The 17002-nt window shown below is 33.8% G+C and overlaps 2 protein-coding genes and 2 pseudogenes across 5 annotated transcripts; 2 read left to right on the top strand and 2 right to left on the bottom strand.

Annotated features, from left to right (window-relative positions):
* Positions 3192–4692, top strand: LOC107626958 (uncharacterized acetyltransferase At3g50280). The gene has a single exon (XM_016329843.2). It carries the CDS (start codon positions 3256–3258, stop codon positions 4579–4581), a length of 1326 nt encoding a protein of 441 aa, XP_016185329.1. The 5' UTR covers positions 3192–3255; the 3' UTR covers positions 4582–4692.
* Positions 5686–10408, top strand: LOC110270101. 4 transcript variants are annotated; one of them, XR_002359180.1, is made up of 5 exons: positions 5686–5788; positions 8741–8817; positions 9306–9644; positions 9925–9994; positions 10080–10405. XR_002359180.1 is itself a non-coding variant. In XM_021118711.1 (4 exons), exons 3-4 carry the CDS (start codon positions 9308–9310, stop codon positions 10082–10084), a joined length of 342 nt encoding a protein of 113 aa, XP_020974370.1. In that variant the 5' UTR covers positions 7827–8623; positions 8741–8817; positions 9306–9307; the 3' UTR covers positions 10085–10408. The 4 variants fall into 4 exon arrangements, 1 of the variants encoding a protein (XP_020974370.1); XR_002359182.1 differs by lacking the exon at positions 5686–5788 and adding an exon at positions 7825–8609 and having other exon boundaries at positions 10080–10406; XR_002359179.1 differs by lacking the exon at positions 5686–5788 and adding an exon at positions 7826–8623 and having other exon boundaries at positions 10080–10404.
* LOC107647730 lies at positions 6178–7640 on the bottom strand (annotated as a pseudogene).
* Positions 11018–17002, bottom strand: part of LOC107626952 — a 16895-nt pseudogene continuing 10910 nt past the window's right edge.

Genomic DNA, 17002 nt, shown 5'->3' with positions numbered 1-17002 from the left:
ATTTCTTTTTATATTTAAGGTATATTTAATATTCAATTCGTCCAGTTATATAATTTGAATCAACAATATCATAACATTTACACAAGAAGGTTAGATTCTTTCTCTTTTAACACTTTTTACAAAGTATGAGAAATTAACATTACATTACATTAAGATATCATACTGCCATTAACATTAGATTAGCATACATAATATAGATATAGATAATATATAATGAGTACTGCTACATATACAAGTCTTTTTGACATATAAATCATACAAGTCATTTACATAACGCATGCGTATCACGTTGTTTCTCTTTGTATCCCGCGTTCCTCTTCCTCCTCCTCCTCCTCCTCCTCCTCCTTCTTTTCCTTCTTCTTTGCGTTTCTCCTCCTTTTTCTTTGTGTGTTTCATCTTCATCATCTTTTTTTTAGAGTAAACACCCAATCCAGTCCTTGTCCATTTTCACGAAGGATAAAGCGATCCTTGTCCAAAAAAAGGGACACTTCGACCCTCAACCTTTTTATTTTGGGACAATACAATCCTTCTGTTAAAAAATCCGTTAAATAATAACAAAAATTTGTTTTCTGGGGGTTTTATTTTTATTTTGTGGGGGGTTTTAAACCTCCACAAAATTCTTTTCAACAATATAACTAATTACTACCACTACTACTACTACCTTCTTCATCCTTATTATATCACTCCTACCTCTATTATTTTTATTACTTTATCATCATCATTATCTCCTCTACCGTCGTCATCACTAATACCAATATTATCAACATTAAAGTTCTCTTCTTTCATTTTTTATTGGATGTTATTTTTTTCCTTTAAAAGGTATTTATACTACAATTATCTTTTCTTTGCGACATCATTTTCATCAATGATTTTTCTTCACTTAACCACCATTGGTGAAGGAATTTTTCAAAAACAAAATTATTAATAGTTTGTGGAGGTTTAAAACTCCCATAAAATACAAATAAAATCCCTACAAGGCTACAAAACTAATTTTTGTTATTATTTAACGGATTTTTTAACAGAAGGATCGTATTGTCCCAAAATAAAAAGATTGAGTGTTGAAGTGTCCATTTTTTCTAGACAGGGATCGCTTTGTCCTTCGTGAAAATAGACAAGGACCGAGTTAGGTGTTTACTCTTTTTTTTATTACTGTTGTTGTTGCTACATTTTTTTTCTCCTCCTCTTTCTATTAATTTTACAACATTATATATTTTTTTCTTCTTTGTTTGATTTTTCCCTCCCAAGAGGAATTATAAGAATATGAAATAAGAAGATGAAGAAGAAGAAGCAGTAGAAGATGAGGAAGAAGAAGATGAAGAGTTTTGAATTATGCAGAACTTATCTGCACACATACACCGAAAATTCTTAAGCAATACACTCGAATATCTTCGTGTTACTCCCAAATTTGCTGCAAATGCAGAAAAATGTTTCTTCTAATGCTGTATTTTTTTCTTCTTCTTCTTTTTTCCTTATTTTTTTCTTTCTTTTAGTTGAATGAATATAAGTTCATCATTTTTCAAGTAATTTTGCAGCATTATGTGTTTCTTTTTATTCTTTGTTTAATTTTTTTATTTTTATTCTTGTTAAAACAATAAAACAAGAAGAAACTTGAAAAGGTAAAATAAAAAGAAAAAGATGAATAAGAAAAGAAGAAGAAGATGGTGATGATGATGAAAAGAAGAAGAAGAAGCAATAGAAGATGAGGAGGAGAAAGAGGAAGAGTTTTGAATTATGCAGAACTTATCAGCATACATACACCGAAAATTCTTAAATAATACACTCGAATATCTTCGTGTTACACCCAAATTTGCTGCAAATACAGAAAATAATTTTCTCTAATGCTGCATTTTTTTCTTCTTCTTTTTTTTCTTATTTCTTTCTTTCTTTTAGTTGAATGAATATAAATTCATCCTCTTCCAAGTAATTTTGTAGTATTATGTGTTTCTTCTTTTTCTTTGTTTGATTTTTTTTTGTTTTTATTTTTGTTAAGAGAGTAAAACAAGAAGAAACTTGAGAAGATAAAACAAGAAAAAAAGATGAATAAGAAAAAAAAGAAGATGATGATGATGATGATGAAAAAGAAGAAGAAGAAGAAGCAGCAAAAGATGAGGAGGAGAAAGAAGAAGAGTTTTGAATTATGTAGAACTTATCAGCACACATACACCAAAAATTCTTAAACAATATACCCAAATATCTTCGTGTTACACCCAATTATGCTGTAAATACAGAAAAATATTTTCCTTAATACAGAACTTTTACATTACATTCAATTCAAACCATCAACGATGAAACATTATTCACCTACAGAATCATAAACTACTAACAAAAAAATTAACTCGAATCAAACCACACCTCAACCACTTGATTGGATTCAAAACAATAATCAATTTTCTTCTGGTTTATTTGACAATCTGAAGAAGAAGAAGAAGAACGTGTAGTAATGACACGAAGAAAAATGTGCACGCGTGAATATAAATGACTTGTATAGACTTGTATAAAAAAATGATTTGTATGTAGAGAATAATTGATATATAATATCAGCTGATGTATTGAATTGATTCGAATAATAATGGTGCAAATAAGTGGAGAGATAGAGAAGTTGAGGTGAAACTAATTTGATAAATAATTTGGTAAATTTTATAATATTTATAATTTAGTGTCTAATTTTTTTACCTTATTTTTTGTAATAAATTTTAATTATTTAAAAATTATTTAATTTTATATTTTAAAATTAAATATTAATTTTTAATTTTTTTAATAAACAATCTTGCTATAAATATAAATTTTTTTTGTAATCAAATCTAATTAAGTTAGCCAAAGTCCAATTAATGAGAGTATAGATATACGCTCTAACTATCTCCACTAATGTAAATCCACTAATGTAAATATTGGTATCCTTATTCTTCCTCCTCCTCCTCGCGTTCCTCTTCCTTTTTTTTTGGTGTTTTTTCTCTTTCTTCTTTTTTACTTTTTTCTCATGGTCATTCTTTTATTAGTGTTATTGTCTGGGTGAGTAGGCAGCAACGTGATGACTAGTGCACCAAGAAGTAAAAATAAACGAGAGTAGGTGAAAGAATACAGTTGAAACCATTGACACAGGCAAGAGTTGGATAAGTAGATTGTCAATGAATAGAGCACGTGGACGTGGTTGACCATGGTGGGAACATGACCGAATTTAAAGTTCCGAAAATACATAATCAACAATGACTTGTAGTTCTCACCTTCTCACTTAACACTTAACAGTAGAGCTCAGAAATGATTCAGGCTTCAGCCATGCCTGTGATCCGACTCATCTCAGCCAGCACAATCCAAGCACCGAGTCAAGCCGACTCAGCTCAGAAAATCCACTTAACACCATGGGATCTTGTGTCCCTCCCAATCAAGATAAACCAAAAAGGCCTTCTTTTTCATCACAAACCATCATCATCACAAATTCAGCATCTCAGACACTCCCTTTCCACCACCCTCGCTTTCTTTCCACTCCTCGCCGGCCGTCTCATGGCTACTGAAGGCGAAAACAACACCACCTATTGTCATATCCTCTGCAACAATAAAGGATCCCTCTTTGTCCATGCCATAGCAGAGAACACAAGTGTTGATGATATTCTTCAGCCAACGTACGTTCCTTCCATTGTCAACTCCTTCTTCCCACTTAACGGAGTTAGAAACTGCCAAGGCACGTCTCAGCCGTTGCTTGCGGTGCAGGTCACGGAGCTAGTTGACGGCGTCTTCATCGGCTTCACGATCAACCACGTGGTCGCCGACGGAGAGTCATTATGGCAGTTCATCAATTCATGGTCGGAAATTTCACGTGGCTGCCATAAACTAACTAAAGATCCTTCGCTGGAGCGGTTTTTTCTTGATTCCGTTGAACCTCCATTTCCAATACCAGCACCCTCTCCATTCATGAAGGAGGAGAATCAAAACTGGCAAAACTCAACACCAGAAACACCAGTGAGGGTGTTTCATTACACGAAAGAGAAAATAGCACAACTCAAAGCAAAGGCTAATGCAGAGGCCAAAACAGAGAATATATCTTCGCTGCAAGCGCTTTTGACTCACTTTTGGATATCCGTGATTCGTTGCAGTTTTGTGGACGCGCAAGAAGAGGTTTTCATCTTCTTGCCTATTGGCGTTAGAGGGCGAATTGTTCCGCCGTTGCCAGAGAATTATTTCGGGAACGCTTTGCAGATTGGAGTTGTGAGAATGAAAGCAGGGGAGCTGCTTCAAAGTGGGATCGGAAAGGGTGCTATGGAAATGAACAAGATGGTGGCTTCGCACTGCGATGAGAAGGTGAGGAGCCACTATGTTTCTATGGCGAAGAAGCCGGTCTTGCTTCAACTCGGTGGTGCCGTTGGTGCGAAGGCTTTGGCCACTGGAAGCTCGCCAAGGTTCAATGTTTATGGTAATGACTTTGGTTGGGGAAAGCCTGTGGCGGTTAGGGCTGGTTCGAATATTGGAGAAGGAATGGTTGTTTTATTTGGAGGGAAGGAAGAAGGGAGTGTTGACGTTCAAGTTTGCCTCCCTTATGAGATATTGGAGGCCATGGAAAGTGATTCCGAGTTCATAGATGCCTTCTAAAACAAAAATACTACGTTCACCTAAAAATTATCTGCAACCAAATTAATTATTATGTATTTATGTATAAATATATTTTTATTTTAACTAAATTTTGTGTAAATCGTTCATGGTTGCTTATAAGATGTTTTTGTTTTGAAAGTTCTTGTCAATCGCTTATAAGTAACTCCATTTTTAAAGGTGTTTGTTACGATATATTGATAAATTCATACGTATCAATACGTTTAAAATATGGACAAATAATAAAAAGTTATGTGAAATTTATTTTTTATATTAGTATTTAATTTTTTTTTAAAAATATATTATATTACCACTTTTATTTAAATACTCTTTTAATTAAATAAAAATAAAAAAATATTTTTTTATTTAATTTTATAAAAAATCTTAAATATCTTTATTTTATTAGATTAGACAAAATTATCTTTTTAAATCAATCAAATTTTAGAATTCAATCAATCCTAATTGTATAATTTCAAATAATTTAAACAACAAAATAAAAACATATCAAAAAAACAAAAAATAAAATTGTTCTTTCATCAATGTTCATCTTCTCACGTTGCTCTCAATTACATTCAATCTCCGCTGACACTGTTCCTGCTTCGTATCCAATAGTGATAGTAGCATCTTTAACCTCGTCATGAAGAACACCTTACTCACCACCCTCCTAGTATTCAAGAACACCATTAGGTAGCGTTTGGTGGAGAGACAGAAACGGAAAGACTGAGACTGAGAGAATGAGACTAAGAGATAGAGATTGAAATAAATCTCAATATTTTGTTTGGTGTAAAATGGGAGACAGAAATTGAAATAAGAATGAAACTCTAATTTAATTTGCACAAAAGATAAAATTAGAATTAATTAATTGAAATGAGGGTATTTTAGGTATAAAATATTAAAATTTCAGTCTCAATTTCTAAAAATTTTAGTCCCTTGTGTCTCTACATTTTGGAAGTACTGAAATACTGAAATTTTAGACAAAGAAACTGAAATTTTAGTACCAATCTCTGAATCAACAAATATAATATTGAGTTTCAGTCTCTCAATTTCTGTCTCATTATCTCAAAACAAACGCTATTTTAGAAAATTATAAAACCCCTCCTAGTGCCCCTTTATTATTTTTGTTACCGAATTATAAAATCTCAGTTAGGACAAGTGCACCGAACAAGGAGAAGATGATAGAATGCATCAATGACAAAGTCGAAGTCCCCAGGTCCACTCCTTGGCCTCTCCCTTTCAAGCTCATTTGACTACTGCCTTTACTTTGTAGGGTTTTGAATTATGTTCTTGCTTTGGGGTAACAATAAGTAAATTACTAGATAGCCTCATATCTGTGTGAGGGAGGTTCGGGTATGAGAAACACATTTCATTACTTGGCTTTACTGTTCTGCATATACATATATGGTGGTGTTATTTTTTAGTAGTTACGGATGACTTAATCAATGTTGTCCTTACTTGATTTGAGTTTTTCATTCACAGTTGATTTTCAAAGTTTTATTAGTCAGTCATCGATTGTTAGGCTCATTTCAAACAGTATTTTTCTCTATGTGTCTATGATATTGAGATTTTTCTATTCTAAAAACCTTTGAGAAAAATTCTTGCTCAAAAGAGTGTCCCATGTATCTGCGAAAAGGATTAATTAAAACAGAAAAGATAAATGAATTAGACAAAACTATACAGAAAAATCAGCTCTCTCTTTCAGGTTGCGGATGTTATTTTCCTCTGGGTATTGTAGCTCCTCTGACAATTGAAGAAACAAATCCGAATGTGAGAAACCAACTGGCCATGTATTGAGTGTCTTGGTGACTTAGTTGTTGCTTCATATCCATAGCAGATAGTCTATAACAGCAAGGCCACAATTTTGATCTATTGTAAAATTAATGCTTCTAGATATATATATATATATATATATATACACGAATCTGAAACTTACCAAGATGAAGGCCTTGATGCTCTCTTTAGTCAAACGTATCTCAGAGTTATCATCTTCATGTATGTCCAATAATATATCAAGTAGGTCTCTGATTTCACCATCTTCTCCTTCCTTCTTCCTCTTCATCCTTTCCTCTTGATGTTCCTTGTTGATCACTCTCTCCATCATGGAATCAAACCTGTTCCGAATCTCCTCAACCTTTTTTCTGATACCTTGCAAGTCTCAGTTCTTGAGGAACCAAATGAAATCCGAAGCATTAAACTTCCCGGTAAGTTCTGCTGTGTCCTCCACCAGCTTTTGTACCTCCTCAGCCTCACCATCATTTTTCATATGGGTCTTGCTCATGATCATCCTCGAGATAACGTTATTCGAAAGCTTCAAGAGTTCTCCTCCAACATCAACAGCCTCACCAACCATCCCTCTCTTAAGCAATAACCTCAAGAATCTCTCTGTCTCTTGCCTCCTTAATGGTAAAAGCTAGTTTAGCGTGTCGCCTCCGAGAAGTTTAGACATACAAATCTTCTTCCTGAACTTTCAGTAAGGTCCATATGGGACAAAGGAGAAGTCTTGAGAACCATATGTAAGATAATCAACAGCAAGATTTCGAGGCCGGTTTGAGAAGGAAGATTCATGAGTCTTGAGGAATTCTTTTGTGGATTCTGGTGTGGAAGCTACTACACAAGGGACAGAACCGAGTTTAATGTGCATTATAGGTCCATAGCCGATTGAGAGTTTGTGAAGAGTTTAGTGAGGAATTGGAGCAAGAAGATGAAGGTGTCCAATTATGGGAAGGGACAGTGGACTTGGTGGTTTGTTATGAGACTTGTTGTGTTTTCTGTCATATATGACTCTAACTATGATTGTGGAGATTTTCCATATCATGAAAAGTTGAATATAATCTTTGTAATCTTAAGTACCAGCCATGTTATGAAACTTCCTCTTCTTGAAGTTGTGTATATAGGTTATCATGTGGTTCTATCTTATATAATTAGAAAGGTGATAGACTTGGTTAAATTACTATTATATTTGTTATGTTTTATATGTTTTGTTTTGTGCTTTGGTAACGGGCGTAAGTGTTTGCACTTTACTCAAACCTTTTTGTGAAGGCTGGCAATTATTGAGGTATCTTGTGACCAAATCCAAACTCAAATAGAATTTTGACATTCATCTGTTGTTGTCTTCATATACAAAGAAAGCTCTGTTATGATTATATATAGAAATGAGTTTGAAATAGTTTACAATTAATCTATTCATTTTTATTTTTTACTAATCTCCTCTACATGTTGTTAGTTGTAAAATCACAAGCAATGGCCAAACTAGAACTATTGTTTTAAGTTTTAGTCTTTCTCCTTGGAAAAAAATTCATACATATTAATCTAAATAATTGCCAGATATGGGATTGTTTATTGATTTCAATGGGAATAAGAGAAGAGAAAGGTAGACTTTATCACATAAATTGAAGTCATATATTGCAAGGGTCCCAAAATGAATCAATGAAAATAAGATACAAAATTCTTACAAGAATTTATTCTTCAACTTCATTGATTAAAACGTGGTAGTTGGTACAACAAATAAAGACACATTCTATTTACATACTTGTCACATAAAAATATTTTTATTATTTATTTTTACATAAAAATATTTTTATGTGTAATTTTAGACATTTAAGCCGACAGAGAAAAGGGATTAAAACATGGATTGATTATAATAAGGGTTTTGTTAAATTAATATGCTTATATATTTCACTTGATGAACACGTGGCCTGTTTAGGTTCATAAAAATAATTAAACTGATAATAATTGCCTTTATTAGACTAACCTGGATGATTGCTTTGATGTTGTCATCAGTTAAAAGATATTCAGAATCTTTTTGTTGAAACTTGAGAAGAACATCAACTAGATCCTTGTTACCTTCACATTTGCCATCTTTTCTATTTCTATGATCATCTATGATGTCTTGTAATACTTTATCAGTCTTTATATACAGTTCTTCAAGCTTAGCCTTGTCTCTACTCATCATTTCAAGCAGTACTCTAATTGAAGGATACATATCAGCAATGCAATTTCTTCCTCCTATTTGAATTGCTTTCTCAATAGATGATGTAAAAAATTTCTGGTAGCTATATTTTTTACCTATATTATCAAATAAAGCTCATTTGAATTGGGACTTTGGCACAGTCCAATATTTTTCATTGTATGCTAATTTGTTTTTCTTTTTTAATGTTCATCTCAGGTGCAAGATTTACACTTTATTATTCTTAACTATTTCTTGAGTGGAGTAGTGATACACACCTGCTTGTTTATCAGCAGGTTAGTATTACATACATTAAAATTACACTTTCATGGATATTATGATATTTTGGAAACTTTCTTATCAGCAGGTTAGTATTACGTACATTAAAATTGCACTTTCATGGATATTATGATATTTTGGAAACCATGACAGTAGAATATTAATTATTTCTTTATTATGCATATATATCAATTTTATAGATAAAGATGATGTTTCTAGCTATATAGATAAAGATGATGCTCCTAGCTAATAAGTTATATCATATTTATTTGAATCCATTGTATTCTTGTTTTCAAAAGAAAGACCATAGAAAGCTAATAAGTCAGAGAATTTTTTTTCTAACTCTTGGTTGTCATGTAAATAACATTCTTATGCATTGATAGCTCTTAGGTTTCATAGAATTTGATTGACCAATAATTTTAATCATAAAAAATTGAGTTTATTTTGCTTATTCCATTCTCCTAGCATTTATTTAGTAGCTAACATGTTAAAATTTTAAGTTCAGTCATGGAGAATGATGGCAAAGACTCGTATAAGAATGGTGATCAATATGAGGATCTAAGTGTTGAGTATGAGTGCAGTTCCGATGAAAATGATGATATGGTGGATGTAACGGTAGATAAAGCAGAGGCAGATCTAATTAATGTTGATGGTTTTGAAAAGTTGATAACTGAGTTGACCATCGAAGACATATGGGGATTGGTGTTTGATACAGAATCTCAAGTTTGTGAATTTTATGGCAAATATGCCAAGTGCTATGAATTTGTGTCTCGAAAAGACTTGAAGACACATAGCACCTTTGTACTATCGAAGGAGAAAGTGATTTTTACTAAAGCGTCTAAAGGTATTTAGATCTGATCTATATATTATATTTATATTATTGGAATAAAGTTTAAGCACAAAATAGATCTTTAAGGATTACATTATTTTTCTTCCGCTGCGTGTTATGAACACATGGTAATCCTACATTTGCTACGTTGGCCTATCTGTTGTCCAAGGCAGACAGTGACCCGTTATTTCTAGGAAAGTTTACCTTAAAGGATGGAAGGTTGGAATATGTGTATTTGTATTTTCCTCTTTGAAATGTTTATCTGCATAAGCTAACCGCGTCTTATTTAACACAGTAATGATTGTCGGGTATGGGTGGCAACCTGGATGACAAACTATAAGAAGGCGTATAGTTATACAATAAATGTAATTTTTTTGGCTAAAAAAAATAGTACTTCATTTGCTAATGTGTATGGTTTTGTTGGTAACCTAAAATATTTATATTTTTTAGGTTAATGATGGTACAAGGATGCGACTTGCGTTGGATTTGATTCTAAGGCCCCACAACTTGATGCTGCATAATGTCATTGACTCTGCTAGCAGGAATTACAATAAGTATAATCAAAAGGATTCAAACAAAAATTAAAAAATCGTAATTGTCATGTAGACATGTTTGGTTTATATTAAGATTTGTTAGTTTCATCTCTTTTACTTTAAAAATTATTATGCACTATATTTTCTATAGAGTCTTTAAAAATTCATGTTTCTATCTTTAGTGCAATTATATTTGAATTTAGATGAAATTCACTGTGATGTAAGCTAGCCAAATCCTCGTATTTGGAATAAAACACACGCATTGCAAATAACATGATATAGAGAATTAATTTGAATTATTTTTATTTGAAAATTATCCTTTTTGGAGAAGGTGAATTTAAATTAATTTGCTTGTGACCAGATAGGACAATTAAAAACTCACCCATTGGAATACAGAGAAAAAACACACACTTTATTTAACTAATTTCAGTGCCGGTTCAAATAAAAAAATTCACTTGAATTTCTAACCAAAAAAGGTGAATACTGAGAAAATTCTTAAGGTTAAATAAAAAACATTTATAGGAGAGAGAAGTGTATGAAGTCCTCAAAGAGTAGTACTTCCAATGTGGACTAAAATTACAATTTAGAACCTTCAGATGCATAATTTTCAATATGTAACCTTCAAGTCTCAATGATAGTATTGTTGCTAATGCTGCTGCTGGATCCATCTCAGGTATAACAAAAGGATTTTCATTACTCATCTGCAATATAAAGCATTGAATAATCAATGTGTTAGTTTTTGGACTAGGCCTTATTATAATTTAATAAGTTAACAAAAAGTATGGAGATGGCAAAGAAGTAAAGAAATGCATTTGATATATCTTACTGTGTGAAGATTAGTAGTATAACAGAAACAATCCGAATCCTAGCATGTAAATTGTTACATCCCAAATGAAACCAATCTATTTATCAACAATTTCCATAATTTAAATGTAACACCCTAATATTCAAATCCTTATACTCGAGTCATAAGTCAATGATATTATGGTAGTACGACTCTCAGGTGGATTTTTAATACATAGATATAAGTATAATTGAAAAGAGTACTAATCGAGAAGCCTGAAAAGAGTAAAAATAAAATCGTGGAGTCGTATCACTCATGCATCGACAACTTAAAGATAAGGCGTAACGTTGAAAGCGATGTACAGATGAAGGCATAAAGGAGAATAAGAGAATGACAGTATATAGATATATAACATAAGTAAATAGCCACTAGTCGCAACCCGCGAAGTTTAGGCCGGCTAGATTTCTATCTATGATAGTCAAAATTAAATACCAACTTAATCGTACTTTTAACATGTTACCAATCTTTCACTTACCTTTTCCCGAACTGTCGGGTCTAGCGGTATCCTCCATCGTCATGGTGAACACACGACCCGGCTGTTGGGACTTGGTAACATTTCAAGTGGACTTCTCGGGACAGTTCTAAGACATGTGTCCAGCTCCTCCACAACTATAGCAAAGTTCCAATCCAGCTCGACACGGAGTTCCCGGATGATAGCTTCCACACCGCCTACAAGTCATCTCATTCTGAGGTTGCTTTCCATACCTCCTCCCCTGATGATTGTTGTTGTTGTTCCTTCGGGAGTTGTCTTGGGCTTGTTGGGGTTGTGGACTATAACCTGCTCTCTTAAAATCTTGACCCCTTGGAGAAAAGTCCCTTCCTCGATTCTGTTGAAAAGGTCCCCTATGACTTCCTCTCTTTGCTGCCGCCTTTTTCACACACTCTTTAGCAACCCTGCTCTTATTCACCAACTCTGAGAAGGTTCTGATCTCCATTGGTCCCACTAAACTTAAGATATCGCTCCGGAGCCCTTCTTCATACTTAATGCACTTCCATTCCTCGAAGTCTCCCGGAGCTCCCTGACACATGCGAAAAAACCTGAATAGCTCCTCAAATTTATTTGTATATTCCAATACGGACATAGCACCTTGCTTCAGCTGCAATAACTCGAATTCCTTGGCCGTCCTGGTAGAATTTGGAAGTACTTCTTATAGAATTTCACCTGGAAGGCTGATGAGCGGATAATTTATACGCTTTTTGGCATTGTTTTTAGTATGTTTTTAGTAGGATCTAGTTACTTTTAGGGATGTTTTTATTAGTTTTATGTTAAATTCACATTTCTAGACTTTACTATGAGTTTTTGTATTTTTCTATGATTTCAGGTATTTTCTGGCTGAAATTGAGGGACTTGAGCAAAAATCAGATTCAGAGGTTGAAGAATGACTGCTGATGCTGTTGGATTCTGACCTCTCTGCACTCAAAATGGATTTTCTGGAGCTACAGAACTCAAAATGGCGCGCTTCCAATTGCGTTGGAAAGTAGACATCCAGGGCTTTCCAGCAATATATAATAGTCCATACTTTACCCGAGTTTAGATGACGCAAAAGGGTGTTGAACGCCAGTTCTACGCTGCAGTCTGGAGTTAAACGCCAAAAACACGTCACGAACCAGAGTTGAACGCCAGAAACACGTTACAACTTGGAGTTCAACTCCAAAAGAAGCCTCTGCACGTGTAACTTCATGCTCAGCCCAAGCACACACCAAGTGGGCCCCGGAAGTGGATTTATGCATCAATTACTTACTTCTGTAAACCCTAGTAGCTAGTTTAGTATAAATAGAACTTTTTACTATTGTATTTACATCTTATGATTTTTAGTTCAACTTTGGATCATATTGATCACGTTTGGGGGCTGGCCATTCGGCCATGCCTGAACCTTTCACTTATGTATTTTTCAACAGTAGAGTTTCTACACTCCATACATTAAGGTGTGGAGCTCCGCTGTTCCTCATGAATTAATGCAAAGTACTACTGTTTTTCTATTCAATTCAAATTATTCCGCTTCTAAGATATTCATTCGCACTTCAACATGAATGTGATGAACGTGACAATCATCATCATTCCCTACGAACGCGTGCCTGACAACCACTTCCGTTCCACCTTAGATTGAATGAGTATCTCTTGGATCTCTTAATCAGAATCTTCGTGGTATAAGTTAGAACCCATGGATGGCCATTCCTGAGATCCGGAAAGTCTAAACCTTGTCTGTGGTATTCCGAGTAGGATCTGGGAAGGGATGGCTGTGACGAACTTCAAACTCGCGAGTGCTGGGGGTAGTGACAGATGCAAAAGGATAGTAAATCCTATTCCAGTATGATCGAGAACCTCCAGATGATTAGCCGTGCCGTGACAGAGCATTTGGACTTTTTTCACAAGAGAGGATGGGATGTAGCCATTGACAACGGTGATGCCCTTACATAAAGCTTGCCATGAAAAGGAGTAGGACTGATTGGATGAAGACAGCGGGAAAGCAGAGATTCAGAGGAACGAAAGCATCTCTATACGCTTATCTGAAATTCTCACCAATGATTTACATAAGTATTTCTATCTTTATTTTCTGTTCATTTATTATTATTATTCGAAAATACTATAACCATTTGATATCCGCCTGACTGAGATTTACAAGGTGACCATAGCTTGCTTCATACCAACAATCTCCGTGGGATCGACCCTTACTCACGTAAGGTTTTATTACTTGGACGACCCAGTGCACTTGCTGGTTAGTTGTGCGAAGTTGTGAAGTTATGTTTGGACCATGGTATTGTGCACCAGTTTTTGGCGCCGTTGCTGGGGATTGTTCGAGTTTGGACAACTGACGGTTCATCTTGTTGCTTAGATTAGGTAACTTTATTTTAATTTTAAGTTTTTATTTTTATTTCTTTTTAATTTCGAAAAAAAAATGTTTTCAAAAATATATTTTTCTTCAGAATTTTTAAGAATGAATTCTAGAGTTTCATGAAGCACGTTGAAGCCTGGCTGGCTATAAAGCCATGTCTAAATTTTTTTTGGACTAAGGCTTCCAAACCATCAGCATAGAGGCAAGTTAATTTGATAACTAATGAGCAGTATATCTGAGTTACATGCTGAAGCTTGGCTGGCCATTGGCCATGTCTAGTGTTTTGGACCGGATGAAAGCTTGGCTGGCTAGTGAGCCATGTCTAATTCCTGGACTGGAGTTTTAGACTACCAGTGCAAGATTCCTGGAATTCATATTAAAAATTTTGGAATCCTTTTTTTTTTTTCAAATTAATTTTTGAAAAAAAAATCCAAAAAAATTTAATAAAATCATAAAAATAAAAAAAATATTTTATGTTGTCTGTTTGAGTCTTGTGTCAAATTTTAAGTTTGGTGTCAATTGCATACTCATCCTGCATTTTTTCGAAAATTACATTCATGCATTGCATTCATCGTGATCTTCAAGTTGTTCTTGATAAACCTTCTTGATTGATCTTCATATTATATTGTTTTGTGTTGTATGGTGTTTTTCATATGCATTCTTGCATTTATAGTGTCTAAAAACTGAAAATTTCTAAGTTTGGTGTCTTGCATGTTTTCTTTGCATAAAAAATTTTTCAAAAATATGTTCTTGATGTTCATCATAATATTCAAAGTGTTCTTGGTGTTCATCTTGACATTCATAGCATTCTTGCATGCATTCATTGTTTTGATCCAAAATTTTCATGCATTGAGTCTTTTTCATGTTTTTCTCTTTCTTCATTAAAAATCAGAAAGAAAAAATATCTTTCCCTTTTTTCACTCATAAATTTCGAAAATTTGGATTGACTCTTTCAAAAATTTTTAAAATCTAGTTGTTTCTTATGAGTCAAATCAAATTTTCAATTTAAAAATCTGATCTTTTTCAAAATCATTTTCAAAAATCAAATCTTTTTCATTTTTCTTATTTATTTTCGAAAATTTTAAAAATATTTTTTAAAAATCTTTTTCTTAATTTTACATCACATTTTCGAAAATATCATCAACAATTAATGTTTTGATTCAAAAATTTCAAGTTTGTTACTTACTTGTTAAGAAAGATTCAAACTTTGAGTTCTAGAACCATATCTTGTGATTTCTTGTGAATCAAGTCATTAATTGTAATTTTAAAAATCAAATCTTTTTCAAAACTAATTTCAATCATATCTTTTCAAATATCTTTTCTAACTTCTTATCTTCTTATCTTCTAAAAATTGATTTTCAAATCTTTTTCAACTAACTAATTGACTTTTTGTTTGTTTCTTATCTTTTTCAAAATCACCTAACTACTCTTATCTCTCTAATTTTCGAAAATACCTCCCTCTTTTTCAAAAATTCTTTTTAATTAATTAATTGTTTCAATTTTTAATTTTAATTTTAATTTTATCTTAATTTTCGAAAATCATTAACTCTTTTTCAAAATTAATTTTCGAAATTCCCTCTCCCTCATCTTCTTCTATTCATTTAATTACTTACTAACACTTCTGTTCATCTCATATCTCTGCTCTCCTCACCCTTGTGTTTGGATTCTCCTCCCTTCTCTTTCCTTACATTACATTCTTTTCTTCTCCTACTCACACAAAGGAATCTCTATACTGTGACATAGAGGATTCTATATTTTCTTTGTTATTCCCTTCTTTGTCATATGAATAGGAGCAAGGACAAGAACATTCTTGTTGAAGCAGATCCTGAACCTGAAAGGACTCTGAAAAGGAAACTAAGAGAAGTTAAAATACAACAATCCATAGACAACCTTACAGGAATTTTCGAACAGGAAGAGGAGATGGCAGCCGAAAATAATAATAATGCAAGGAGGATGCTTGGTGACTTCACTGCACCTAATTCCAATTTACATGGAAGAAGCTTCTCAATTCCTGCCATTGGAGCAAACAATTTTGAGTTGAAACCTCAATTAGTTTCTCTGATGCAACAGAGCTGCAAGTTTCATGGACTTCCATCTGAAGATCCCTTTCAGTTCTTAACTGAATTCTTGCATATCTGTGATACTGTTAAGAATAATAGAGCAGATCCTGAAGTCTACAGGCTCATGCTTTTCCCTTTTGCTGTAAGAGACAGAGCTAGAATATGGTTGGACTCTCAACCTAAAGATAGCCTGAACTCTTGGGATAAGTTGGTCAAGGCTTTCTTAGCCAAGTTCTTTCCTCCTCAAAAGCTCAGTAAGCTTAGAGTGGATGTTCAAACCTTCAGACAGAAAGAAGGTGAATCCCTCTATGAAGCTTGGGAGAGATACAAGCAACTGACCAAAAAGTGTCCTTCTGACATGCTTTCAGAATGGACCATCCTGGATATATTCTATGATGGTCTGTCTGAATTAGCTAAGATGTCATTGGATACTTCTGCAGGTGGATCCATTCACCTAAAGAAAACACCTGCAGAAGCTCAAGAAATCATTGACATGGTTGCTAACAACCAGTTTATGTACACTTCTGAGAGGAATTCTGTGAGTAATGGGACGCCTCAGAAGAAGGAAAGTATTGAAATCGATACTCTGAATGCCATATTGGCTCAGAACAAAATATTGACTCAGCAAGTCAATATGATTTCTTAGAGTCTGAATGGAATGCAAGCTGCATCCAACAGTACTCAAGAGGCATCTTCTGAAGAAGAGGCTTATGATCCTGAGAACACTGCAATAGCAGAGGTAAATTATATGGGTGAACCTTATGGAAACACCTATAATCCCTCATGGAGAAATCACCCAAATTTCTCATGGAAGGATCAACAGAAGCCTCAACAAGGCTTTAATAATGGTGGAAGAAACAGGTTTAACAATAGTAAACCCTTTCCATCATCCACTCAGCAACAGACAGAGAATTCTGAGCAGAATTCTTCTAGCTTAGCAAATTTAGTCTCTGATCTATCTAAGGCCACTCTAAGTTTCATGAATGAAACTAGGTCATCCATTAGAAATTTAGAAGCACAAGTGGGCCAGCTGAGTAAAAAGATCACTGAAACCCCTCCTAGTACTCTCCCAAGCAATACAGAAGAGAATCCAAAGAGAGAT

Source organism: Arachis ipaensis, chromosome B01, assembly GCF_000816755.2.
Source record: "Arachis ipaensis cultivar K30076 chromosome B01, Araip1.1, whole genome shotgun sequence".
Lineage (NCBI taxonomy): Eukaryota > Viridiplantae > Streptophyta > Magnoliopsida > Fabales > Fabaceae > Arachis > Arachis ipaensis.
This window is presented reverse-complemented; position numbering and strand designations above follow the sequence as displayed.

What these genes read in the sequence shown, in the direction of transcription:
- LOC110270101 (XM_021118711.1), top strand. Translation starts at nt 9,308, where the DNA reads ATGGAGAATGATGGCAAAGACTCGTATAAGAATGGTGATCAATATGAG.
- LOC107626958 (XM_016329843.2), top strand. Translation starts at nt 3,256, where the DNA reads ATGATTCAGGCTTCAGCCATGCCTGTGATCCGACTCATCTCAGCCAGC.